Genomic DNA, 27,654 nt, shown 5'->3' on the forward strand with positions numbered 1-27,654 from the left:
TGCTTGCTTCCATGTGGAAAAAGTGCAGAGCCTGAGTGCAGAGAGGACCATAGGAAAAAAAATTTAAAATCCTCACTTAATATTATTGTCTAGTGGTAGCATGGGGGAGCAAATGACAAGCTGGTGAATCTGCAGGATTTATTTCTGCTGTTCAAAGTACATGGTGCATCAATTTTTAATGGGATAGAATGTACTTTTTGGGGAGAGAAAAGTATGCATATTGTTTTTTTTTCTCTGACTTGACTCATGAAGCAGAAGGAGGATGGATGGTGGGATAATCTGTGGAACATGTGACTTCATATCCCAGGAAAAATTGAAATTCACCCCTAGAGAAATGCCTGTAAATTGCAAAGGCAGATGAACTGTTCAGGGAAAGGATAAAATAATGCCAGCCACTAGTCTGGAAAAAGCTTCCAGGCTGCAATTAAAGGAGCTCAAAGAGATTAATGAAGACATAAAAAGTAGCATCTTATCCAGTGTGCATATGTTAGACAGTGGCACACGAAGTATGGAGTAAAACTCCTCCTTGCAGGCTGGGGCAAAGGAGGAGGAAAGGAGGGCAGTTCCCCCATGGCCCAGGCTGGCAGAGGTGCCTTGGGGCAGCCCTGCAGGCTCAGGGGTGCTGGGCTGGGGGCAGGCTGGTGCTCCAGCCATGGCATTGCTGCACCGGGCACTGCTCTGCTGCTGCACCCTGGGACCTCCTGCCATGGCTCAGCCACTGTGGCTGCACAGGGGATTCAGCAAATGGGGATCATTTTGACAGAACTGGGTTGCTATGACCACCTCTGCAGTTTTGAGAAGAATTGGCAGGAGGGTACAAATCTGGGACGGTGATGTGGGACGCTGACAGGAGCCATGTGGAGCACAAGGATGTGCATCTGCAAACAGGCACCCAGAGGACATGTGGGTTTGAATTAGGGCTCACTGGGCCTGTAACTTCATAACGAGGAAGGAGCTCCCTTTTTTTTTCTAAAGCAGAAGAGTAGAGGACAAAAATTATCCATTTCCAAGGACTGATATGTCTGATACTACTCAAACCACAAACTCCGTTCAGGGCAGAGGATTTCACTGGAATGAGCATTCACCCAGAATGAGCATATTGGTGTGCAGAGCTAGCTAGAACACCTGTGGACCTCTTCAGTACAGACAACTGCAGACAGTATAACTTGGTTTTAGGGACATTTTTATACAATTTCAAGCAAGAACCAGAAGGGCATTTAAAGGTAAGTATGAGTTGGTGCTGCGACACTGAAAGCAAAAATTCAGGTGTGCCATAATTGGCCATCAGCTTCTCATTGATCCATGTTGCAACTTGGGAAACTATAAACTTTTTAAAGAAAGGTCTTCTCCAAAACTGGATTGCTGACAGCATTCCTTAATGCAAAACAATTCTACCTTCTCACCTCTATGTCAGAAGTGAATACAAAACCTCCAAACCATAAGAAACTGCTGATGAGTATGTCCAGAGCAGTGCAGATCATTTCAGGTTTAAGGACTACAGTGTGAGAAGTTCTTGCCCAGGAACTGCAAGGGGTGGCAGATAGACTGAAGGGAATGTGTCCTTGAGAGTGCAGCACAGGTGGCTTTGTGGGAAAAGTGCTTGGATATGCACCTTGTGTGTAGGTCAGCACTTGGGGACTGAGCTGCTTCCTCAGTAAGAACACAGAGTCCTTTTTGATAACTGTGGTATTCTCTTTAGCTCCAGGCACAATTCCTGAAAGAAATACCAGTTAAGAAACACCTTTTTTTTTCCCTCTCCGAAAAGAACAGAGGCAACAATGAGATGCTTTGAATTAAAAGAACATTCTCATATATCACCACACCCACAGAATTTATCAGAGTCAAATTCTGTGCTTAAAATTCTTTCTTCTTGTCTTTGACTGATAACTTCTCTGCCCAGAACTTATTCCAAAAGTGCCAGGATGCTCTTACAGGCCCAAGGCAAGAACATTGGGCAGTAGGTGTTGACATGCCTGGAAGCAGCAGGTTTCTTTACAAACACTCAGTTGATATTGTGGTGTTTTCTTTTTAAAGCAAGTAAATACAATGGTGACCTTGTCCGTCAAGCAGTTGCATTGTTAGGAAAACCTTTAATAGTAGCATTTTCCATATCCCTAGTTGCTCAGCAAACCTGCTTCACTACAAAATGCTCTCCTGATGAAGGGAAGGAAAGAAGAGAGGTGTTCATACAACATAGTCAACCCAAGGGAAAGCAGAGACAGCCCTAGGCAAAGCAGGCAGAAGTGTCATTTTCTGATCTCCAGGAAGGAACTAGGGGTCAGGCTAAGATAAACAGATCTGCAAGGAGATGGAGAAATAAATCTCCAGAAGTTGTTGGCATCAGTGAAATAGTGCTCACTGTGAGGGTAAGAGAAAGTAACTGCTCTTTGCTTCCAGTCCACATTGAGCAGACTGTTTCTGGTTTAAAAATATTCTCTGTGGTGACCTGTCTGAGAATAATTTTGTGTTACTTTCCTGACTTTATTTCTGGCTTTTGATTTCCCACAGAGATCTGGAGCCTGATGGATTAGACCTGTTTCTGGGAGTAATTGTGGCAGTCAGGAAGGGCCCTGTATCTGGAATGTGCTTTCCTTGGCAAGCACTGGGTGGTGGCAACCTTCAGGGTGTGACAGGAGACCTATTTATTTACTTTGGTTCTTATGCTTCCTGTAGGGGTTTTTCTGTGTGTCCAGCTTGGGATGACAATACTTGTCTCTCACCCATAGGCTCTGTGATAGCTACACTGTCTAAGACACTGCAGAATTTTTTCACAACTGTTTTATTAACAGACACCTGGTTTAACAAGGCCAGCTGTTTTATAAATAGGTTAGTACATTTTAAATTAATAAAGTAATTTGTTAAAGCAGTTGACTTTAATAAGAAGTTGACTTTAATAAAAATTGTGTTAGTCTTTACCAGTAAAAGTAGGAAGGCTCTTGGAGCAGGAATCCAAAAGGGTTGTTTTATCCAGGTCCTTCCTTCTCCCTGATTTGTTTTTTAATATTGCAGTCCATCTAAGGGTGGGACCATACAAGGTCCTGCAAATACCTGATGTCAGGTATGGTAATGATAATCTATTTATCTGCAGTGGTGAAAGTCCTAATGTAGAGTGGACAGAGCAGGCAATGGTAAAAAGGAAAACCAAACCCAAGGCTCTTTCCTTGCCACTGCTATACAAACATGAAAAATAAAAGATTTCTCACTTTTTCTCTACCTCCCAGGGCCTTTTATCCAAAGTGGCCTTTTTCTTCAGCCTAGAACATGTCAGCATGCCTTCAGCCCAGGTTCTGTCTGACCTGTCCCACAGCTGAGACTCGTCCACTGCAGTACCTGATAGGAGAACGTGCTGGAGGCACGTACTCACACAAAGGTCTGCCCAGCCAAGTCATCTTTATGCTCTCTGACAATGCCAAAGAGGGTGCCTAGTTAGTATGAGAAAAGGGCAAGAGTTTTCACAATTTCCTCATTTAGTCTGCAACCATTTGCAAAACAGGGACTTCCAGAGCCAGGAGGGAATTTGCTGGTGAACAACATGGGTGAATTTTCCTTCCGTGACTGTGCCTCCCCTTAAGCTCTCACTAAAGGTGTTGAATCCTCAGCATCTGGCTGTGAGGACTTCAATAGTGCAACTCTGTGAAGAGGCAATTCCCTTAGTTTTGTTTTTAAACCTGTGCCCTGGTGTTTTCATTTGATATTTCTTGGTTCTTTTGCTGGGAAAGACAGCATATTAGTCTCTTAGTGCCACTCATGAGACACCTCACACAAAGAGAAAAAATTATTCTGTCAAATTCTAAGTCTTTGTTTCTTCAGATGAAATAATCTTACTCTTGGCACCACTCTTGTATGAAAAGATAAAAGAATTGTTTGTCACCAGAAATATCCATCTGCCATATAAGTAGCCACTAGAGATGAACATCACGTGTTCCAGCACCTCTGTTCGGGTAAAGCATAAAGATGACAGGGCAAAAGCTGGTATCACCCATCAACTTTTTTTCAGAGGCAGCTCTTCCTAGGCAGAGACACAAGACAGCAATTACACTCTGCCAAACCAACTGCAACTTGGAGATCTTGTTAGGAAACATGCCAGGACCAGCGCTGCCTCCTAGTTGTAGGTGGATATTGGCAAGAAGTTCAATGCAGAGTAACCAGAAGGAGTATTGGAAATAGGCAACTCCTTCTTTTTGCACTCTAGAAGTGAAATATTCACCAGCATTTATGCTTTATCCATGGGAAAACTGGGACTAATGCTTACATTAGTGCCTGGGTAAGGAAGGAAGTCCATGGTGACTTCACAGATTTCCTCCACTGGTTCCCAGGAGCTCCTCAGAAATGTGTAATTCATCTTATCTTAACTGGTACAGCTTAACTGGATCTTGCTTCTAGAAGTGATTGGTATTCCAGTGTGCCAGGCATGATATGAAGTCAGGATACAGTCTCTCTCCTGGAATGCCTCTGGTACCTGGCTGAGAACCAGCTGTGTCAGACTTGAAGAGTAATTAGTAGTGCATCTATTTTTGTGCCAAAGGTTAAAAAGGTTTTAGGGCTACTGCTAAAGTATGACTTGCATGCATTGACTTTTGGAAGTAACTTGAACCACAGGTTAGGTTTGTTACATAACGTTGTTACATTACGTTATTAAAAGTAGGTGGATCCTGAGAAATTGGGGGATTTAACTCGAGTGGGCAAGTTTCAGGGATACTAACTCAGCATTGATTAGCCCGTCTCTGTACTTGAAGAACAAACTGTTAGTACAAGATGTGAGAGGAGCAACTGTATTTAGAACATGTTTCCAGGGAAACATTAGTTTCCCTGGAAGACAACCTTGAGACATGAAATTTTATTTGACTCTTGGGACAAATGTTAAGTTTGAAGACTTTTTCTTCCCCTTACTTTTTATAGCAAGTACATTCTGCTCCAAATTCATTCGCTTCAAACCTGTATGGAAAAACCTATTTTAACTGTGGAGTTCAGTATCTCAGTGGATTTCATTAAGAAAAGGGCCCACGCAAGCTGCATTTCAAAGATCCATCTCTTGCATAACAACTCAAATCAAATCAGTGCTTTCTAAGCATATCCTTGCATACCATGCAAAGTGTGATTTGAAAGAGCAAGGCTTGAGACGTAACTTGGCTTCTTGTATGACATCAGACAAATCAATCAGATGTAACTTGTTTGTAAAATCAGTATAGTGATAATTTCTTATGTCTGACTCTGAAATTGCATGGATCAATTTTATAAGTGTCTAAAAATCCAGAGGAAAAGTATCAGCTTATACCAGCAGAAGGTTTTTCCTTTGACTGGCAATTCCTTCTGAAACCAGATGACTTCATCTCTTAACCCCTTGGCAGCTTCCTTACCAGTGAAGTTCTCTAGAAGACTGCTGTATCTCACTTAGTGGGCAAAGTTTATGTTCTTTATGCAAGGAGTTCTCTGTTGAAATTGTAAATACTATGAACTTGTCTAAGTACTTTTTGTCATTATTTTGAAAATTTTAATCTGTTCATAAACTCAAAGCTTTTATTTTTCTTCATGTTGTCTGTGACAAAAATATGTCCTTTGGTATATAGTTATACTTCTATACCTGATTGTATCTTTTAATTTTTTTTTTAATGGAGAGAGTTGGCTGAAAGTGTCTAAGTGGAATGATTTATATAATTAAGCTTGAAAATCCTATGTTTAATGGTCATAGAAGTAAATAAATTGATTATTGTTTCTCCAGCGGAGACATATGAGTCAATACTGGCATTTATAAAAGCCACCAGTTATCTCCATTTTTTAAATTTTCTGGCCAAGGTAGGAGAGGAAGACAAGATTTGTCTTGGGAATTTGAGTGACCCATGGTCCTTTTTTCTCATCTGTTGATGTCAAAGTGTCTTTGTTTGCTTACACATGTGAGGTTTAATGTGACCATCCTACAAAAACAGCTATAAAATTAAACCTTTTCAATATTGAAAGAACAGAATAACTATTATTTATTATTTTATTTATAAAGAAATGATCTACAGATTAAATCTGTTTGTTTTAGAAGACAAATAAAAGCTAAATCCTGATGCTTATCTTATCTTGAGCTGTGGGTGCTGTCAAGGAAGAGCCTCTGTGGGACACAGCTGTGGCCAGAACGCTGCAGGATGTGAGATGAGTGAGGAATGAAGGCTCTGCAGACCTTAAAGGGGTGTGCTGCAAGTTGTGGTGTCATAGCATCAAATCCTGATTAAATTATGTGCTTAGGGATTTCCGACAAGCTTTTTGTACTTAATTGCCACCCACGTGTTTCATCTGGCATGGAATTGTAAGTAATTATATTGCTGTCTTTGGTCCATACATGCTTTCTTTGCATTTATCAACTGCTAATCTCCAGCAGAGCAGCAAAGACCTCTTCTGACAATGTGTCTCCACTTAGAGGATTCCCATCTACTCTGCACACACCACAGAAAATGAAGAGTGTTCATGTTATTGGTGTGGCTGTTGCTGACCATTTGAAAACAAACAAAAAGTGAAATTATTGGTCTGTCAGCCAGACACAGCTGTAGGCAATAGTGTGAGCTGACTGGCAGTAAAGCAACATGGAGCGAAGTTATTTTTCAATCAAGTTAGGCTTTACCCTACTAATCCTCTGAAACGGCAAAAGCTGTTTTCTGTAAACTCGTCACTTTATTAAATGGGAGCCAAAGCCAAAGGAAATCCACTTAAGAAAAAAAAGTTAAACAATGTAATTCTGCAGCTGTAGAAATAAACTGAAATAGAGAAGGTATATTTTCAAAGCCATTCTTACAGCTAAATTGCAGTCATAATTATTAATGGAAAAAATAAACTAAAGGGTAACCATGAAAAGTGTCTGTGAAGTTACACTAAAACAAAATTCCCATCCTGACTTTTCTGGTGACTTTCTTATGAATGTCACGTTGGCGAGCAAAGGAGGAATGGCCTGGTGATGAAGTTCAGTTGTAACATTTTCTCCTCTGTTACATCCAGTATCCGTAACTTCCAGGGTTAGTAGGTAAAGGGTGTTTCTGTCTTTACAACTTTACTGCACTGGGGTCAATATACAGGTGTAAACAAAGCTAGCACAAGAGAGGCACACTGTTGTATCAAGTCCTCTTGGCATTCCTTCCTTGGCTGTGCAAATGATGTTATTGATTAGCAGTTTTGGTATTGTTGGGTAGATGAATCATGAAAGTCATCTTATGAATTCCTTATTTACTAAACATTAGGGCCTGACTTTGCAGTCAGTGCTTGTGGGTTCAATTTCCAGTTAGCTTCAAAGTGTGAATGATTGCACTGTTACAGATGAGAAGCACAGAGCATGAAAATTTACCCAAGGCCTGAAAGGAATTCCCACAGGCATTTAAGATTTTGAGCCTTCTCCTTAACATACCTTACATAGGATTTTTTGATAGAAGTCATACTCTGGTATCCATGACCTTCTTAGCAATATTTTGTAGCAGAATCTAAATGTTGTTTTGCATTGAGAGTAATTTTACTTTTTTAATGATACCTCAGTTTCAAAGTAGCATCTTTTGCTTAAAGACTTGGTGTTTCCCTGTTGCCATGCAAGAGGCTGCAATCAGGTTGTTGCATTCCTGATTTTTTTTTTTTCTCTATGAAGATTTCATTGTGTTTCTATTCCTGAGGGGAGCTGGTTGTATGATCATGTTTTAGTCATGATTACTCAATTCTCTGGTCTGACTTTGCTTGTACTATGGGTGCTGCAAGTACTTTTATGGTGCTCATTGCCGTGCACACTCCAAGCCTGCCAGAGTCCTTGGAATACTTAATAATGTCTTTCCATGACCTCAAAATGACACACAATGGGGATATGTGAACTCTGGCTCTCAAAATCCATGAGTCATGCCTCATATTTCTGAAATGTTTTGTTTAAGTCATTTCATACAGTTGTAAAGAGTAGAAACTCCTCACAAGAGTTAAGCTTCTCAACTTCAAACCAGGCTCTCACAACGAAGCACTTGCTGGATGGCATGAGCCAGGCAAGGCACTGATTGCTGCACAGGACCATGACCATCTGCAAAAGCTTCTCAGCTGAAAGCACATGCAAAGGCAAAATGGCTCTGTCCTGGCTCTAGCACAGCTCTGTGAGATACCTGGGCTTCTTATAAAAGAATCTTGTACAAGTCATATACAAACAGTCTTAAAGAGCTTTGAAATCTCTAGGTCTGAGCACAGACAGGGCCAGTGGAGGAGATTCTGTGATCCCATTTACCCGCAGTGCCAATGCCCATGCTTGTACTAGCTCACCTGATCTCAGTGGTGGTGGCAAGGTGTTCAGACATCAGGGCCTGTGTGCAGTGCAGTCTTCCTTATGCTTTTGGTGTCTTTTCCTATTTTACTGGATTGTTCAGCTCCTTAAGGGTTGCCATAAGGAACTGGAGTGTTTGGTCCTGACAGCATTGGTGTCCTCTTCTGCTGTTCATCCATCCATCCATCCATCCATCCATCCATCCATCCATCCATCCATCCATCCATCCATCCATCCCTCCCTCCATCCATCCATCTCATTTCCTATGGTTAAAGAAAAATGGAGGCTAAGGTATTGATTTTTTCCTGTTGGGGAGCATGCATGTTCCAGCTCTGAAGGTAACTGGAGGCCTAAAGAAGGTGGAGGTATCACCTATTTACCATATTCAGCACATACCAGCATTCCTCTGGGCTGAAATTGCCAGGTGTGCCTGTCAGAGAGAGGAAAAAGAGGCAGAACAGAAGCTGACTGATTAAAGCTCTTCTCACTCTTACGGCAGCAGGAATGCTGTCAGCCCTCATGCTCTGCATTATTCCCATTGCACAACATTCCTGATTTGATATGGCAAATGGATGAAAAGCCAGGAGGACCATGCACTAACCATAATCCTGTTGTTAGGGCTTGGGGTGAGATGCAAGGCAGTGCAACAAGGGGAGCAAGAGTGAGCTCATGTGATAGTGTTTGTATATGTGAGTGCTCTTGGGCCAAGGGCTGCTGTACACAGTAGGCTGGCTCTGCTGCCAAAATGTGGCTTGACCCTGCCCTTGTGCTGGCCCTCCCTCTCATGCCAAAATGCCTTTATTCCTCTGCTAAGGACTATGACATATAGTCATAGGTCTGCCTTTCTCTGGAATATCAGATTAACTTCATCTGATTACAAGCTAATATAACCAATAAATGGCTTACGTCTCGTTTTGAAGTGTATCTCTTGAACACATCTCAGGAGGGATCGTTACGCATGCTGGACACAGTTCAAAGCAACAAAATACATGTTCTTTCCATGAGCTTTTTTTTTTTTTTTTAATTTTAAACTTGGCTTTTGGAAAGATGTGATGATGCCATATGAGCACTGCAGATTATATTAAAGGAAGGGCTTGTTGCTTGCATGAAAATTGGTCCCTGAAGTTCTTGCTGCCGCCATTTGCTTCTTTGTAACAGATGACACTGCCATGTCTTGTCCCCAGGGATGAAAAAGTCTGATAAGGAGGTTGACAAAGCTGATGGGGTTGAAGGTACAGTGCAAACACACAGTATAGTGTGGGGGTTTTGCTTGAAAGAAGATTTTCTTGCTATGGGTAATACTGTACATGAGGAATGTCTCTCTGGTAAATTTTGTCTTTGGAAATGTCCTTAAATAACACAGATATTTGCTTGGCACTTAAATCCAAATTCCTTTCCTTCTGAGTGAATGTTCCATGTTTTGGCTATGAAGGAATTGTCATGGTTTCTGCCATGTTCTTATTTGAAATTTGGAAAATAGTTGCAAAAATTAGCAAGGTAGAGAGGTGGTGGCTGTCCTGGAAGCTACAGGTGAGCTATTTAATAGCAAAGTGAGGAGGCATGTCAGTGTCAGTGTTGAAGATGCATGAAGTGTCTACAGCTCACTGTGCTGTGATTTTTGATGACATTGGTTTAATGCCATAAAATGGCACTATTTTACTGTTGGATCCTCAGAACAAGAGAGCTCATACACACATTGCTCTTCCTTGGGTTTTCATCCTGGCAGATTTGTTCAAACCTGCCTTCAGGCATATAGCTAAAAATGTGGAGCTCCATCAAGAGCACCAGTCAGTCACTTGAGGGCTGCATTTCCACATTCTGGGAGACTCAGGAAAAACTGGGATTCTGAGTGTTACTGCAGGCCTTAATCCAAACCCAGTTCAAGACTTTGTCTGATATTTTCTAGTTTTGATTAATTGGCAAGCTGTGCCAATACTATTTCTGAACTATGCTGATACATTATAACCTGGCCTTATAGCCTGCTGGAGCAAAGGAAAGACTGCTACTGATTTCAGAGAAATAATTTCTCTGCTCACTTTTGGTAGCTGGATAGCATCACCCAGAATAATACCCAGGAGTTGCAGCTCACAATTCCCCATGCTGCCTAAAGCAGTGCTCACCAGGGTGCAGAGGGGACCAGGCTTTCTGCCATGCTGCCCACAAAGCCTGTGTTAGTGCTAGAGGGGCCAGGCTTGGGGTCTTGTGGGGGAGACTGCATGATTGACTTCGCTGAACACTTAGAATTTTGCCATCCTTAATCTGCCTGTAACTTCTGTGGCAGCCACCCTGTCTGGAAAAGCAGGAGTAACTCTCTTGAAGCCTCCCAGAATACCTCCCAACAGGTCATTTCAGTCAAATAGCAACTCCTCAGGAGTATGTACTGGTCACTGCTATGCTCTTGAATTTTATAAAATGCATCTTGAAAAGGATTTCTACTGTAGTTCAGCTTTTTATCCATTTTAATGTAACTCTAGCAACCTACGGTCTGCCTTCATCCATTTTTGAATGGTGGTTGCCTTGCCCTGCCGTACAGCAACTTATATAGTGTAGCTCCCACCTCTTACACAGTTTTTGGTTTTGTGTTCCTCTCTGTCCCTCCAAAAGAGGCTTGTACCCTCTACTTCAGATCATGTGTCTGGCCCACAATGAACAAAGCATCTGCTTATTCCTCCAAAGCCAGAGGGTTTTTCTCTAGTAAATATTAATCTCCATAAATCTCTTCAATCTTTTGCTCTTAGAGTTGCAGGTATTTCTGCATGTCTCTAATATTAACCTGATTACCATGCTCCTCACTCTATTTCTTCTGTGCTGCTTATTGGCTTTGATAAGAGACATTAAAAGGAAGAATAAGTGGGATAGAGGCAGTAGGCAGCGTGGCTCTGGATTCTGCATATCCATACGAGGCCGCTCAATTTCTTGAGCACACCATAGGTTTTGGTGGTTCCTGCACTGAGTTACTCTTTCTGGCTTTTCTTACTGCTCTTTAAGTTCTGCAGACATATAGACTAAGTTTTACTTCTGAGCCCCTTCTAGTGCAGTGGTGCCCAGAAGGCTTTGTAAGTATTCCTTGGTTTGGATAATGATTACTTGGCCAGGTAATCTTGAGTTGTTTGGGGACAGTGGGGGAAGCAGAAGAGAGAAATCCAGAAGCCACTGGCACTCCAACAAGCAATTGATTGTGATTTCAGGGCCTTTGAAACGTAGTTCTGTGACATGTTCATGGTTGCCTTTCCTTACCTGATTTTAGAAAATAAAACTACTGTCTTTTAAGTTTCCCATAGGTAAAGGCAAATTCCAAAGAAGATGATACACCCCTGGCAGTTTTCTTCTCAGCCTTTCTGTACTATCCTGTGGTGCTTCAAAGATCCTGGTTAATAACAGGGAGAGTTCAAATTTTGTATTTGTCTAAAGAAGCTCAGGAAACTGCCTGGGACCTCCTGTGGAAAGTGGATGTGTTGCCAGTCCCCTGCTCCTGTGTTTTCTTCTTTCTACTTGCAGATTTAATTACAGTGGTTTCAAATGCATAAAAATACAGTTAAATATCAACCTGTTAACATTAACTGACAAATATAGGTAACAGTGGGACTCTGGGCACGTGCTAGTTCTCATCTGATTCTGAGTGTCAAGAAACAACCCTGACACATAATGTGGGTTTTGTTTGGCTTCTTTGCTCATCTCAAATTATTCAGGCTTTAGCACTGTTGTCAGATCTGATGTATAACAGAATATCTTACTGCATTTCAGATTTTGATGTCTCAACAAACTTAACCAGCCAAAAGGATTTTTTTTCTTCTCTAGAAATGAAAAAATGTGAAGAATAAGGAATGCTTCACAGTTTAAGCTTTCTAGGTTTGCCATAACAAGTAAAGGTAAATGCAGAGCAGAGATGGAATGGACTGGACTCTGCAACTAGTCTTTACTTGCTGGATGTAGGATGGTTTCTGGAGGATAATATATTTTTCATTTTAGATGCCACAGGATGAGAATGGAGATCTTGCCAGGGATCACTTAGAAGTCATACAGAGAAACTGGTGCAGATACTGGTATGGCTGTGGGACTTCCTTCTCCATGTGAGAGGGAAAGGTCTGTGCTGATAAAACCATGTCAATGTGAACTTTATTCAAGAGCCATTTCTCTAACTGATAAGAAGATAGGGCTAACTGGTACCTGGCTGAATGTGGCAACTATGATTTTGTTTGTTTCAGAAGGGTGCTCCTGATTTTATTTTTGAGCAAGTACAGAGAATCTGACTGAATATACTCAAGTGGGTAGAAAAGGTGCAAGAGTTTGAATTTGAAGTTAAGCTTTGTGCTTTAAAGCAGAGTTCAATATGCCAGCAATGACAGGGGTGGGATATTTTGCCCACTGCAGAGCTGGGGACCTCAGTCCCTTCAAGAAACATCAGCAGTCCCAGAAGGTGAACCATTTGGAGAAGCCAGTACTAGTGCAGCAAACAGTACTGGAACATCATGAACTCTGGGCAAGGAACAACTCTTGAACCACGATGTATTGGTTGTTGTTGCATTTCTGCTAATGGCAATTGCTGGTAACAGCAAATCCAGTTTCATTTCATATGCAGAAGATGGTATTATGGTCCTTGAACAGTGTGTAATAAACCACAAGAGGTGTTCTGCACAGCCTGAAAGCCCCTTGCTGGATCAACACTTAAGTCACTTTTTAGATCAATTTCAAACCAGTTGAATTTAACTTAGTTAATACTTTATTTGGGTCCAGCTATCTTCATGGTAAACACTGATGTCTGTTTCATTCAGTGTTCAGAACAGAACTGCATTTCTCTTTTTTAACCTTGTCAGATTTTGTTTCATAACATTCCTGGTATGTAAATGAGAAATTTTGTTATTCTGTTCTATAACATTTCCCATGTATATAAAGAGTAATGCGAACAAAGATGTTTGCTTTGTGGTTGAAGGGTACATGGAGGGGAATCTTTACCATCTGCCACTACTAAATTAGTTTTCAAGGGAAAATATAAATCCCTCTTATTGGAAGCTATCTTGATCAGCTCTAATAGTAATATTTTATGTAGGTTTTCTCTTCCAAAGCCCAATAGAATTTATGAGTAAATTCATCTAATTCTTTGGTAAGAGAAACATCTGTCTCAGACATTATGAGGATTGAAGCAGTAAGAGTTTTTTTAGAAATCTCATATTCATCTTGTAATATTTGTCTGGTGCATGTAATCTTAATATACCAATTGCAGCAGTAAATATTTTGCCATCACCAGACACTGAAGTCCAAAAGAAACCTGTTTAGCTGCAGCTAATGAAAATGTAATGCTTGGGATCTTACAATGTTTGTGTTCTGCAGCACCAACCTGAGTTTTAAAAAATTTTGAACCAATAAGATTTGGACTCTGCAACTTTTATGGAATGGAAAAGCCTCAAGCTTTCAACACCTGCCATAGAAATTTAATAAGGACCCTAATAAATGGGTCAGTTTCAACAAACAATTAACTTAACAACTTCATCTGGAGGGCTTAGAGGCCATGTTCATAAGAGGTAACTTGAGAGCAGACTCATGTTATATATTGTAGTTAATGTTTGCTTTAGAAAACCAGGATTTTTAAGATTTAATATTTCATGTCCTCCAGATTACTTCAAATTGGCATATGGTACACAACAAAGCCTTCAATCCCTGTATAGATCAAACAGAAAATTTATATTAATCTTCTAAGCTGTTTGGGGGTTTCTTAAGCACAAGGAAAATACAGAATTCGCAGGAATTCATAAGCTTATAAAATTAATTTTGTGGGCAATTTGGCTAAAATTTTTCCTTATATTTTGATCATGCCTTTAAAATTCACACTCCTAAAAATATAGAGATTTTTATGTGCAAGTACTGAGTATTCACAGAGCACTGTTGCTGGACTGCACCATATACACGAGAGGAATGTTTTGAGCTATTTTTTAATCCTCTAGTGAAAACATTTAATAGAAATTATGTCTCTGAGCATTCATAGTTCAATGTGTTTAATGTAACTCTGTGTTGACATGAAACAAAAGTACAAAATTTAATTGCACTTTTCCCTGTCCTAGTTTACACATTTAATCTTAAATTCTCCAGTTTTTTTGCTGTCACTTGCTACCCCCACACCCAATCTCTTTTGCTCACCCCCCTTTCACTTTTGTTACAGTACACCTTTAATCATCCTCCCCATGCCAGATGTGTTGCTTACATGTGCTCTGTCCTTGGGCTGTGCACCTGAACTTTGTCCCATGTATTGTATTTGAACAGTAGAAGGTCTCCCGGACAAGGATCCGTACTTCCTTAGCGGTGTCCGTATCCGGTATCTATCATCGCCATCCTGTGTCTAGTGCCTGACCATGTACTCTAACTAATGGCATGGTCTTTATTTGTCCATAGGCAATTACTTGCATCTATCATCATCTCAAATGAGCATTTTTAGGTAAAATCCATTTTCTAAGATGTCAGTCTGGCTTCCTTTGTGAACACCGTCTGCAGAGAAAGGAGTATTCAGATTTGTTAATATGATGCCTAATAATCAGAAATACCTAAGCTGTGTCACAGTGCAGGAACACCATGAAGCCCAGTTTAAAATCCAGTTCTCATTTTATTTAGAGGCCCGGAGTTCAAAAGTGTATTGTTCAATGTGTGTTCATTAGAGACTGACTGATTGCTTAACTCTATGAACGTGAGTTTGGGGGTGAGTAAGGCAGAAGGAGAAGAATTTGCATTTCCCAAGACTTAGGGTGTCTGAACCACGTTCCACTTTGGAGTCAGGCTGTAGTATTTAATTATCATACATTTCCCCATCTATATTTGTTGTGTAATAAGAAGTGTCATTTTCTCCTGATCAAAGACATTGGCAAATGCTGGGATACATCCAGAGCCATGCACATTATGAACTGGTTCTGTGGTGGCCACTGGGTACTTACGAAGTGAATATGGGGTGATTATCCTGGCAAGTTTTCGCCTCTGCAGCCAAGGCTGGTGAAAGCATCCTCTGTCACAGTTAGATGGCCAACACCAGCATTTCCATCTTGAAGATTTGCTTCTTGCTAATAGCGAGTGTATCTATAGAGGCTGAGCTTGTGGTAGAAAGAAGAAACGTGGATTTTGGGCTTATTACAAAACTGAAACTTGGCAAGATGTCCGGAAGGTAAGTTGTAAGTGGATCTACAAGCCAGCTTGGCCTGTTCTGAAGGTTTTAATGTCATTTGATGATGATATCCTAGATGAAATGCGAATAGGTTTGGAAGCAAATTTAAGTGACCTTCTGCTTTACTTTGGGAGTAATATCCATACATGCAAATCAAGCAGTTTCCTGAAATTATGTAATTATACACTGACAAGTGTTCTACTCAAATCAGCTTCCATGTTTCATAGTTCCTTGAAGTGCCCAGCCCCATGGTGGTGTGCCTCAGAGGATTATTCATAACTGGTTCTACAACAACAGAATAAATAGTATTTAGAAGCAAATCAATATTTGCTATCTACAATTCACTGTTGAACATAGAGGCTCTAAGGGATTGGCTTCCTGCAGGTGATGCAAACAGTAGTGACCTTTGAGGAGATTTGGGAGGGGGAGAAATGGCATTAGCAAATGCTTGAGGAATTTCTAGACTGATGGGGAAGGAAATAGTGCCACACAGGAAAGCAGCCAAACTCCCTTGTGCATTAGCAGCTTAACCTTGAATTTTGCCCAAGTGGTTGTTGAACTAGCTTAGTTTTATTCTTTGAGGAATTAGTTGCCTTTGCCATAAGATTTTTATGAAGCAGTATATCTTTGTGAGTATTGAATACTGACTGGGTTGCAGTTACTGGGGCTGAGCCAAATTCTGCCAATATCTGCCATCCTCTAGGACACAGTTGTGGGGCAGAGAACTGTGTGGGTTATACAATAGGGTACACCCAATCCTAACAGTACACTTTTTTCTTCTCCAGTGGCTTCTTTCCCTCTAAATTATTGCAATTAATGCCTGTCAGTGCCCTACCCATGCCCTTTGATACAAACACTGTGCCTCTTACATCCTCCTGTGAAAGCATCTTGTAGTTGGGCTTACTGGAAGAGTGTGGAAGACCCAGCTTCTGTGAGCAGTCATAATTTGTCTCTATATTTTTTCTCTTATATCAAGGTCTGAGCTGAGCTGAATCAAAAAGGCCATTCCTGACTTTTTACCTTCCAGCAATACATCTTTCAATTCAACCCTCACAGCAGGCATCCTTCTTTTCCACTATAGGATTTATTTACAGGCTAGCCATATGGTGGGTGTAATTATTATTTTATAATAGTGTTATTGCTCTCGAGCTGCCCAGTAAACACAGTGCAGTTTTAGTAAACTATATACATATGTATAGGAACTTTGGACTTGAATGATTTTCTTCACCTTCATATAATATTAGGTGTGAAGGAGAAAAAAATGTTTTATTTAATTTATAGAAACTGCATAAAGTTTATAGAGTCTCTACAATCATCTTAAATGAAAAGATTGTGGAGAGGAGGGTCTGTACTGAAACTGGGAGGTCCACAACACTGGAGCAGAATAACAGTTAAAGGCACACACCAGTAAATACCTGTGCTGAACTTTTCCCGTTAAGTCTGCCATTGAGCATATGGACTGCATTAGGGGTTTGTGTGCCTTAGGGATTTTATAAACACATTTCCTCTCCTTTCCTCTTCCCCTTCCAGTTACTGTTGCTTTAGAATTTTACAGAATCAAATAGTGCCCATTCTGGGGTCATCACTCTTCCTGGAAAGAAGCTGTTTGCTGTAGAGACAAATTCATCTCAGAAGCCTGTCTGTGTATGCAAGTGCTTTCCTGAATGCGCCTTTCTTTACTGTTGGTGTGTGAGCTTCCCGAAGCAGTAATACCAGCTTGGCTCACCCACCCTTTGAGGCATATGTGCAACTCCTGATTTGCATCATGGCAGAATTTCTCAGCAAAATTAGGAGCCAGTGTGTGCTCAGTTTTATGGAGGAACTGTAAATAAACACAGCTCTCTTTTGCATCTTTATTTACACTGAAAGTGAAGGTTGCCAAAGTGACTGGTGAAAAGTACGACAAGAAACCAAGCCTCTGATGAGGCCAGAAAACACTGTATTTGCTCCTGTGAACCTTTCTGTGTTTCCTTTTTCATTTTGGTTGACATTAGAAATCTGTATATCCAACCCATTTGATAAGTCTCCTTTTTCTTTTCTGAAGCCTGGCACTGGTGCCCATCCAAGCATTCCTCAGCATTTCAGAAAGTTTAATAGGTGGCCCTGTTGCCTGCTGCTAGCTCCTCTGCCTGTTCTGTACACCTGTATTTGAACAGAAAGAAGTATATCTGGGAACAATTCTGGCTTAACCTCCACCCACTGTCAAAGGTTAATTTTAACAGCTCCATTGTCGAAGTTACACCCTGGGTGACACACAGCACTTCAGCTGCTCAGCCATGGCTGTGGGAGTGAGTGCATGGAAACCCAGTTCTGAAGCTGAGGTGCTGAAGAAAGCAAAGCCCAAGAAATACGTGACACATTTCTCAGTTTATTGTACTTTGAGATTTGTAGGTGGTAAATGCTGTGGGTGTTTTACAGATACTCCGGAGTCCTAATATAATTTACAGTTTCATTTCTAGAGAGCTGTTCAAATCTTTGCACATTCTTCTAAGACATTTAAAAAGAAAAGCCAACAGCAATAATTAGTTTGGCATTTTCTATGTTTTCTAAAGCACTTAAAGGGTAATTACTTTTTTTAACCAGTCTTGGAGAAAATCAGGTTTTATGGAATAAGATGACTTAAAAGGCCTGAATGGACATCAGTGACAGATGTACTTCATGCTGAAAAGCTCTATTCCACTGCATCAAAATAAGGAAAACAGCTATACATATGATTAGAGGCTGCTGACCCTTTGGTTAAAATGATCAAAAAGAACAATATTAAAATTTGATTTACAGAAGCTACTGCTTGGCTTGTAATCAGTCTGACCAATAAAAGCAGCCCAGACTTTTTCAGAATGTGATTTCCCAGTAGATAGGTTAGCTATTTTTGTAGGGCTGAAGAAACACAAAATGGTTTTAAAATATATTTGATATGCTCTATGAGTAAATTGAAATACTAGCATATAACTAGTTTTAATGGGTTTTGTTCATAAATTGCCAGATTTCCTTAATTCAAATGAAACTTGGTAACCACTTGAGAATAAATGTCTTTAAAGTGAAATATTGCTTTGACAGTCTACTTCATTTATATTAAATATATGGTTTACTTTTTTATATTAGAAGGTAAATGAAAGCTGGTCAGTAATATGATTCCCCTTACACTCTTGCCATAGTTCACTATGGAAATGGATTCAGGAAATGGCAGATGTGATTAAAAACTCTTCAGCTGGCCCAAGAGCTGTTTGCACAGCACCCACTGCACAGCACTTCTGGCGAGGAACAAGCACTCCTAGTCTTATTGCAATATAAATAAAGTGATTCTTCAGTCTAGGGACTTGGAATTTTGATTCTAAATGCACTAGTTAGGAGACTGGGAAGATGGGATGTCATGAGGCATTTCCATTCATAAAATGAAGACAAAATGTTTGTGTTGGTCTTGTTTCCCTGTGCATGCAAATACATTGGAATCCACGCCAGCCCAATTTGCATGAGGGTGTCAGAGCAATAATCCTATAAATTGACATAGAAGGGTCAAGCTGCCTGCTCAGAGGGTGACAACACTGGAGAGCTGTGCACAGCACATAAATGTTCACCTCTCAGAAGCTGAACACTCAAGATTGCAAAACTAAGAAATTCCTTCCTCCTGCCTTTTAAATGCATCTACAAATGTATAGCTCATGTCTGGTCAAAGAAATTGAATAAAACACTGAAACTGGACCTTATATCTCCTGATTTAGAATATATTTGTTTTATACACCTAGTTCTCATGAATTCTAACTCTTTTGTGCATCAGTTTCTGAAATTTACTACCAGTTTTCCCTCTTCTGGAAAGTTAAGTGCTGTTTTTGTTTCTGATATTTCTAGTTGAACGCGAAAATGTACAGAAGAGGACCTTTACCAGATGGATAAACCTGCATTTGGGAAAGGTAAGACTGACAAGCAGTCTTGATATTGGGATACAAGGACATAGCCATAGACAGATTGCAGTTAACTCCTCTAAAGTAGTTAAAATTTAGAAACAAAGTTGACATCTGTGCACATTTGGAGGAGAATGAGTGGAAGCTCAAAGCCTGCTTTTGGATTAATTAAACTTCATTTCCAGGCACAATGAATACTGGGCTGGCATTTATCATCTCAGGTGCATTTAAATCTTTAATGCCATTGCCTGTTACCATGAGGGTAGAATTTTCCCACAGAATGCACCCACATAAAATCAAATGTGGTAGAAGCTCTGAGGTGATGATGTCTATGTTCTTCCCTAAACTGTAAGTTTGAACATTTGAGGAATCATGGCTAAAGAAAGCTGTTCTTCAGAACCTGTCTTTATCCCAGATCTGAAGGTAGAAAACAGTAATTCCTTGTCAGTCATGTTATTGGGGGCAATATGATGGGATCTTTACATATCCACTTACAGACAGCTGATGTTTGGACATCATATCTTTAAGTTGTAATTGTTTCTTAATGACACCATAATATGGCTCTTAAACCTAAGATACTGTTCTTATTGATAGTAGATAAGTACTACCTCTCCTGAGTAGTCTGTCATGCAGAGAATTTTTTTTTTTGGTGTTGAAGTTGAAAAGAGAAAAAAATCATCCTGGTATTACTGAGACAGCAGCAATACTTAGTGCAGGATCAAGGAATGGGACCAGCTTCCTGATCTACTCAGACTGGTGATGGAGCTTCACAATGCTTTAGTATGTGCAGCTAAATTTCAAAAAGTACAGACTGGGACTAGGTTTGGGCTGGCTCTCAGTGTAGTAGTTCTTGAAAAGTGATTGCATTCCAGACACAGTAAAGGAAAGAGGTTTTAGAAGAAAGGCATCACATATATAGTTGCTTAAGTCCGTTACTCTGCAGTGAGTGTTTTTGAAGGCATAAAGGGATCCTCTTAAATCTCACTGGAAAATGAGAATAAGGCTAGTTGGAAGTGTTTTGACTAGCAATTGCTCCCAAAGGCCTCTCAGAACGAAGACAGTGTTACATGATGCCTTCGTGAATCAGGCTCTAGGGCTTTAAACTAACGGCAGTTTTGGAACTTGTCAGAAGGGTTGTCAAATATGTGGCTGCAAAGAAGGTCTTTGATTTACAGAAGGAAAAGGCTGAAAAAGGCTGAAAGGGTGCTGTTAATTCTTGTGTGCCAGGCATATGAAGTCTTAAAACCTTTATGGGCAGGTCAGCTTTCTCTGGAGTGCATATAATTTTTTTTTCCTCTCTGATTCAACAAATAGAAATGCTTTTCTGGAAAAAGGGTGAAAGCCTTTTGCTTTATTAATGTATTTCCTGAAAGTGGTGTAATAAACATAACCATGTAAACAATGACAGCTTCACTGAAAGCTGTCTCTAATTACAGGTGATTCCCTGAGGAGACTCATTGAGAAAGGTGTTTTCTGCCTTCTTCCTCAAAGAAGCACTTCTTGCAAAGTGGCTTCTATTTTTCAGAGGCAGCATTGAAGTCTTCTTGTATTTCTTCAGGAGACTTCTAGTGTGATCCTACTTGAGTCATCTCTTGAGAGGATCTGGCTCTGCTGATCATGGGATAATTTGGAGTAGTCTGAATTTTGAAGTTCTGTTTGTTCTTGCTTTAGGTACTGAAAGAATAGAAAGTGTTTGGGTTTTAGTCTTTCAGATAAGTTATTTAATTTTGAAAGGAAAGGTACTTTGCTTTCTTTCATGGAGCATTGTTTAGTATCTTGGCTAGATTAAAGACCAGTAATGAAAATGTGTGGTCCCAGTTTGCCAGGAGCAGTTCTGAATCAAACAGAAGTGTGTTGCCCAACCAAAGATGAAAAGATTGGGCTCTTTAGGGACACGTGAGTGAGTGGCACCTGAGCAGACTGTAATTGCTGGAGCTGGAACTACCCCTAAGGGCTGAGCTGACTTGGCTGTGTGCCTTAACTGCACACATCTACCAACACTGTAGTGAAGTGAGGAGATGGTTCCCTTTGGAAGAGTTTGCTGAGAAAGAGACACAAGTTGCTTTTTAAAGTACTTAGAAAATCCTGGGATACAGAATGGCATCACCAGAAGCCTTTCACATGAGACGGGACATTGGGGCTGGCTGGATCATGGACTTATTTCTGAACAAAGTGGTATTTGCTTCTGCTGGACATGTCTTAGTCTGGGGGATCAGCACCCACCCCTGCTTGGTTATTTCTTAGGCAGAGTATTTAGGGTTAGATTCTGTTGTGGGAAATCAGGAATAAGTCCTTGTCAGCTTTCAGTTTTAGCTTCAACAGTCATAGGAAAGAATTGCCACTGACGTGAAGAACAATCAGCTCTTTCTTACAGCAGGCTGTGATTTACTTCTTGTATCTCTGTCTCGTAAAATTCTCCTTCTATCTCTCTGAAATCATGATGATTTATCAAAAAGCAGTGTTTTAAAAACTACCTGATTTCTTTTCTTCACAGTGCAAGCCTCCTTTGAAAGTGAAAGACTTGTTTATTGATATACAAGATGGCAAAATCTTGATGGCGCTCCTAGAAGTCCTGTCAGGACAAAAGCTGGTATGTACAGAGAGGGAGAAGCCTCCATACCTAGGAGCTCAGTATGTTACAAGCAACAGTGTCTGGATATCCAAGGAATAAGGGTGAATTTGGGCCCATGTCTTGCATAATGTAGTAAGAATTTCAGCAACTTTGTTGTAATTTCCTTATGTTACAGGTGGGTGTCCTGAGCTATAATGTAGATTTCAAGGAAATATGACAATGAGGTGTAAATGGTGTGTGATCAGTGTTAATGTTCCTATCCTTGAGGGTTTTTAAGGCTTTAATACTTTAATGCTCATACATTCCACTTGGAGATTACCCAAGTTACATTACCAAGAAAACACATATTTGCTGTATCTTTTTTTTAATCCCTAAGTTCTGTTTCTGTTTTGTCTAAGATCATTATGACACTCAGTAGCTTTTCTGATGCTTGCTGTAGGTCTGAGTTTCATTCTGGTATCCTGACTCAGGTTTCATTAGTCTTACTAATACGGTCTAAATCAGCAGGGCAAAGCTTTACTAATCAGAAAATTCCTCTCTCCTCCTTTCTTTGTAAGAGCTGTGTAAAGTTCCACATACCAGAGATGGAACACCCAATGCAAATATAAATGCCCAGTTGACTTAAATGTTTTCTTTCTCCATCAATCCTGTCATCAGAACTCTCCTGTGTGTGGCTACCACACTTGGGTAAGAGGAGCAGCTGTCTCACCGCTGCAGATGCGCCTGGTGATGCTCTGTAGTGACTGAACCACCTGCATATCCTGCAGCAGGAATGCCCCCGAATATGTGCTCACACATACAAAGTCAAGAATATTTTTTATTATTCTTTTTTAATATTCTTTAATAGTATTTTTTAAAAATTCTCGAAGGTTGGCAGAGCTGCAGCAGAAGTAGCAGCTCTATGTCTCTATGTGCATTCACACAGGTTGCATTGAGGGCCAGGCTTGAAATGAATTGAAGGGGGAGATACATCATGGTAAAACCTAGGCTATGCTTTGAGAGGTCAGGGAAGAGGCGAGAGAAAGGGGTAAAGTCAGCTGGCTGCATTTCTTGTTAGCTGTTTCTGCACATATGGGATAACAACAGTGTGCCAAAATGGAATTGCAGGGAGACAGGCATGCAAAATCTTTCATTGCTGCCAAAGTGAAGGTTTTTGCCTCCCACCTGCCTGTCCCTGCTATTAAAATTGCTCCTGCTTCCTAGTTAGGATAATTTCATTTAATTCAAGACAAAAGAAAACCTTTTATTATGGATTTTCAGGGAAATCTGATCCTGTGACTGAACATGGCTGGGGAGTGATTACATAAATAATCAATGTGGCAGGTCCAAGAGTGTGGTAACATCTGGAGAGCAGGAAAGCTGGTTGCTAACCCTGTTTTGCTACAATTGTGTAGTTGAAGCATTTTACTGCTCACAAAAGATGGCAATAATTTTTCATAGATAGATTTCCTTAGCTTTATTTTGCCTCAGTGCTTGTAGTGTTTTAAGCTTTGTATGATTCCACCAGTTTTAAAAACAGTGTGGCACTTCTTTTTTCTAGATGCATGAATACAAATCTTCAACCCATCGCATTTTTCGTTTGAACAACATAGCCAAAGCACTTAAGTTCTTGGAAGACAGTAATGTGAGTATTTTCAAAGACTGGTCTTAATATTTTCTCTTGATGTATGCTGCAAGTTGTAATTGTTGCTAATCTGATGTGCTGCAGGTATGCAAGAGGAGTGTACTGCTCAAGAGGCTGTGACTTACCTTAGCAGCAAGTCTGAAAAGCCACATAAAAATGCACAACAAGAACACCTACAGAGTCTAAAGCAAGGATTATTTGCTCATTTTAGATGTTAAAGTTCAATGGGATTAAAGGATCAGGAACTCAATATTAAAAGAAAATAAAAAGAAATGCAAGCAATTTTTATGATCTGGGTCTTAGTGGCATTACTTCAGTTACACTGATGGTAGATGACTCTTTTCTCAGAAATACTTTCACTTATAGAAATCATGTTTTTATCTGGTAAACTGATTTCTGCAGTAGCTGATCATGAGTCAAAACCAAAAGAAAGTGAAATTTGGAAACATTATATAAATGCGTAATTCCAGGAATCAAAGCCTTACAGGGATATAACTTCCCTCATAGTCAGTGTTGCACTACCACAGCATCACTTCCTACAGTTATAAGTGACCAAATGTGATCAGACCCTGTAGCTGGAAATGATTAATTCCTTTTTTTTATTTCTCCTGTGATGGGTTTATTCCAAAGTGCTGTGGAAGTGGCCTGTGTGTTGTTGAGAGTAATGGGGTCAAGAGAAACCCCAGCCATGTAACAATCCATATACATGGTATACTTAGATCCTCCAGAAAGAGTAAACAGATAATGGGCTATTTCCTATAAAGGATTACAGTAAGGTTAAACTTTATGGCTGAGGAGGGATCAGTGTGTGCAAAACCATGTCTTGTATGGGATGCTCCAAAAGCAACTGGTGTTACTTTGCTGCTTCCCTGCACTGAGCTTAGCTCCTGCTCCAGCAGCAGTGTTTGTCATGCAGAAAAGTTGCTGCAAATCCCAGTGCAGGAATTAAAATGATATGAGGTCTCAGCACATCTCTTGTGACTTTGTAGGTGTGGGAGGTTTAATATCCTTTGCCTTTTTCCCCAGGAGAGGATGTGAAAGGTCAAAATGTTGTCCAGTAACTTCCAGGTGTTCCAGCCTCCCTATGGAAACTCCATCAGTAGGGGCTGATCTGGCCCTGAATATGTACATCTACATGTCCTGCTGTAGAACTGCTAAGAAATATTTTATATATTCCCATATTTCTTAACAGTTTCCCAGATGATGCTTTTTACCCAAATCCAGCTAAGGCCCACTGGTAGATGAGATTATTTCTCTCTGTTGGTACCAGTGCTTGGCAGAGCTGCAGCTGAAGCATATCTGGTTGCCAGGACCTCACTAGATCCTCAATCAGCAAGGCCAGGGAGAAGGAACCTTGAATGCAGGTGGCTTTTTAATTAGTAGGGCTAAAAACTACTTTCCTCTGGATTTCCTGTTCCCTTAAAAATAAGCAGTCAGTATCTTCTAGCTGAGTATCCCTTCTGGGCTGGGTGACAAACATAAGCAGCAGTAAGAGGATGGAGCTCACACTAAGCAGTGAAATGATAAATGCAACTTGCTCCCCATTTTAGTGAAACTGCTATTCAAATGTACTAAGTCTAAAAGATTTTCCTATGCCAAATACCTTGGAGCTAGCAAGAAATCTGATCCTTGAAATACGACAACTAGAGGTGTCTTCTTGCTAAGACTGAAAATGTTGTGCAAACCACTAAAGTTATTTTGCTTTCCTTTTTTCAGCTTAACCAAACCGGTTAGTGAAGGGTGGTGATGAAAGTGTTGGCAAAATGCCTTGGCTGCCAAGAGCTTCAGGGTTAGATATTAAACCCCAGTGGGTGGAACCTGACAGTGTCTGTGGACCTGGGGCAGCAGGGTAGAGCCCTCTGAGTGAGTCACCATGTCCAGGACTTCTCAGTGATAAATGGGCTGCTGGGCTTTAACTCGGTCTGGGTGCCATGTGCAGTACTGACAGCTTCCTTGTTTCCTCCCTCCTCCGTGACCTTTGCCAAAACCAAATCTGTGTTGTCTAAGAGAATAACATCCTCCTGTTATCAGCTGGAAAAAACCTCAGTGTGGGAAAGTCTAGAGTTTGCTTGGATTAGGCAACCCTATCTGTTGCTTACTGATTTAATCAGAACTCTGTGACAAGCTGTGTAAGGTGGGATAAGGAAGGAGAAAGGAGATGCATAAAAAAAAAAAAGAAGTAAGCAGATCTTACTAGGATTTTAGATTTTTGTATGAGAAATGACTCTTTACTTTTTAGGGGTGGGGTCCACTGGAGGGGGCCCCATCTTCTTCCATTTTTGTATGGAGGAAACGCATTTGTAGTCCCAAAAATGCAGAATTGAATTCACTTCTGTTCTGCAGACTATGCTGGGGGTTTCAGATAGGAGTTCCAGGAGAAGGGTGATTGTGATCAGGGCAAATTTTCATTAATACAAGACTGCAGTATTGCTTTTTTGCTGGCTTGTCAGTGGCAGCAGTGGTATGGACATATCCAGTAGTCTCAGTGCATTTTTTGCATATACCTTGCTGCTTTGAATTTGGCTCTGAATTTATGATCTCTTCCACAGGTAAAGCTTGTTAGCATCGATGCAGCAGAAATAGCAGATGGCAATTCCTCTCTGGTACTTGGACTAATATGGAATATAATCTTGTTTTTTCAGGTAATAAAATTTGAATACTTTAACCATAAGTAATCAGTCTTCATGGCATCCATCTATTCCAGCTGAATTCTGATTTTTAAATTGGTTTTTAATCATAAAGAACATAATTAATCTTGCTAAACCTGAGCTTTTCCCCTCCTAATATACACTAATTTTAAACTTGCAGCTGCTTTCATTTTACTTCATTGGACCTATTTTGATGTAAATTGGAGACAATTTAAGCCCTCATTTCACTTGGATCTGAATTAGAGCTTCAGATTACTACTTTCTCTTCTTTCTTGTGCCTTCTCAGGGTTCTGTTCCAGATTCCCTGGATCTGAACCAATGTCCTGGGTATGGTTCCAGGTCACAGTTTATTTTCAATAACCTTTACTGGATTTGGTCCAATGTGGTGGGAAATTCTATTTAGAATCACTGTTCTCTGGAGACTTACTCAACATAGCAAAAATTTGCAACTGATATACATGGTCATATGAAAGATCTCAAAGGACCTGGAACTGATAACACATATTTGAGCCTGAAAATTTATTTATCCCCAGGCTTAGATTTAAACTGCTCCCTAACCTACACATAGTTTGAAAATTGCCTTCTAGACATTCCCAAATTCTAATGGACAGAGAGAGATGGAGGAAGGGTTCTGCAACTCTCGTAAGACTGAGAGGCCCTTTCATTCTCTTGGTCTGAATTAAAAAATGGCTGTAAGGTTAAAAAAAAGATCTCAAAGTTGCACTGGGGCTTCTCTCCCTGGCTGAGCTCCTCAGGCTGAACAGTGCTGTTCAGAACCAGTTTGACCAGGCAGACTCACAGGCAAAGATGGTGTGACCAGAACCTGTCACCCTGGCAGCAGAGGGCACGGAGTGGGGAGGGCAACCCAAAAGCAGCAGAGTCTCAAATGTCAGTGCTGATCAAGGGCAGGAGTGCTGCTGCAGGTCACCATTTCTTGACGAAAAATATTTCACACAAGCAATTCCTGTGAAGAGAACAATTTCAGTTAAACTAACTTTTCTTTCAAGGACATGTTTCTTTGCTTTCTGTTTAATTTGCGCAGTTCGGCCTCTGTTGGGAGCTTGCCCTTTCTGTTGCCTGGGCTGCTGCTGGCTGTCATGCTTGTAAAATCAAGTTGAGAGTTAAAATTAACAGGTTTATAATTATCACCTAAAATTCAGTATGGCACTGATCTCTTTAAAGTTTGCATGAAAACAAGGACACGATGCAGCCAGTGATAAAGCAGAACACTGTGTATTTCACCTTTTATTACAGATTAAGGAGCTTACAGGCAACCTCAACAGGAACTCCTCCTCCTCCAGCCTGTCCTCTGGGCCCAGTGGTCCAGAATCAGACACATCCCCCAGCACTCCCAGCGTGGAGAGAAACATGTCCATTACAGTGAAGGATCAGCGGAAAGCCATCAGGGCCCTTCTAATCTGGGTTCAGAGGAAAACCAGAAAGTAAGCTAACAAACCCTTGAACAAAACGGTGTCTTGCCACCTGCCCCTTTGAAGCTGAGTCTCTGTTCTCTGTT

At 40.6% G+C, this 27,654-nt stretch overlaps 1 protein-coding gene across 2 annotated transcripts in view; it reads left to right on the forward strand.

Annotated features, from left to right (window-relative positions):
* Positions 1–27,654, forward strand: part of CLMN (calmin) — a 75,377-nt gene that overhangs the window by 30,803 nt on the left and 16,920 nt on the right. For both annotated transcript variants that reach the window (XM_053945553.1, XM_053945554.1), the window contains exons 2-6: positions 19,242–19,303; positions 21,789–21,884; positions 23,407–23,490; positions 26,040–26,132; positions 27,393–27,580. In XM_053945553.1, the coding sequence (XP_053801528.1) occupies positions 19,242–19,303; positions 21,789–21,884; positions 23,407–23,490; positions 26,040–26,132; positions 27,393–27,580 (523 nt within the window). The remainder of the gene's footprint in view (positions 1–19,241; positions 19,304–21,788; positions 21,885–23,406; positions 23,491–26,039; positions 26,133–27,392; positions 27,581–27,654) is intronic.

This window comes from Vidua chalybeata, chromosome 6 (assembly GCF_026979565.1).
Source record: "Vidua chalybeata isolate OUT-0048 chromosome 6, bVidCha1 merged haplotype, whole genome shotgun sequence".
NCBI lineage: Eukaryota > Metazoa > Chordata > Aves > Passeriformes > Viduidae > Vidua > Vidua chalybeata.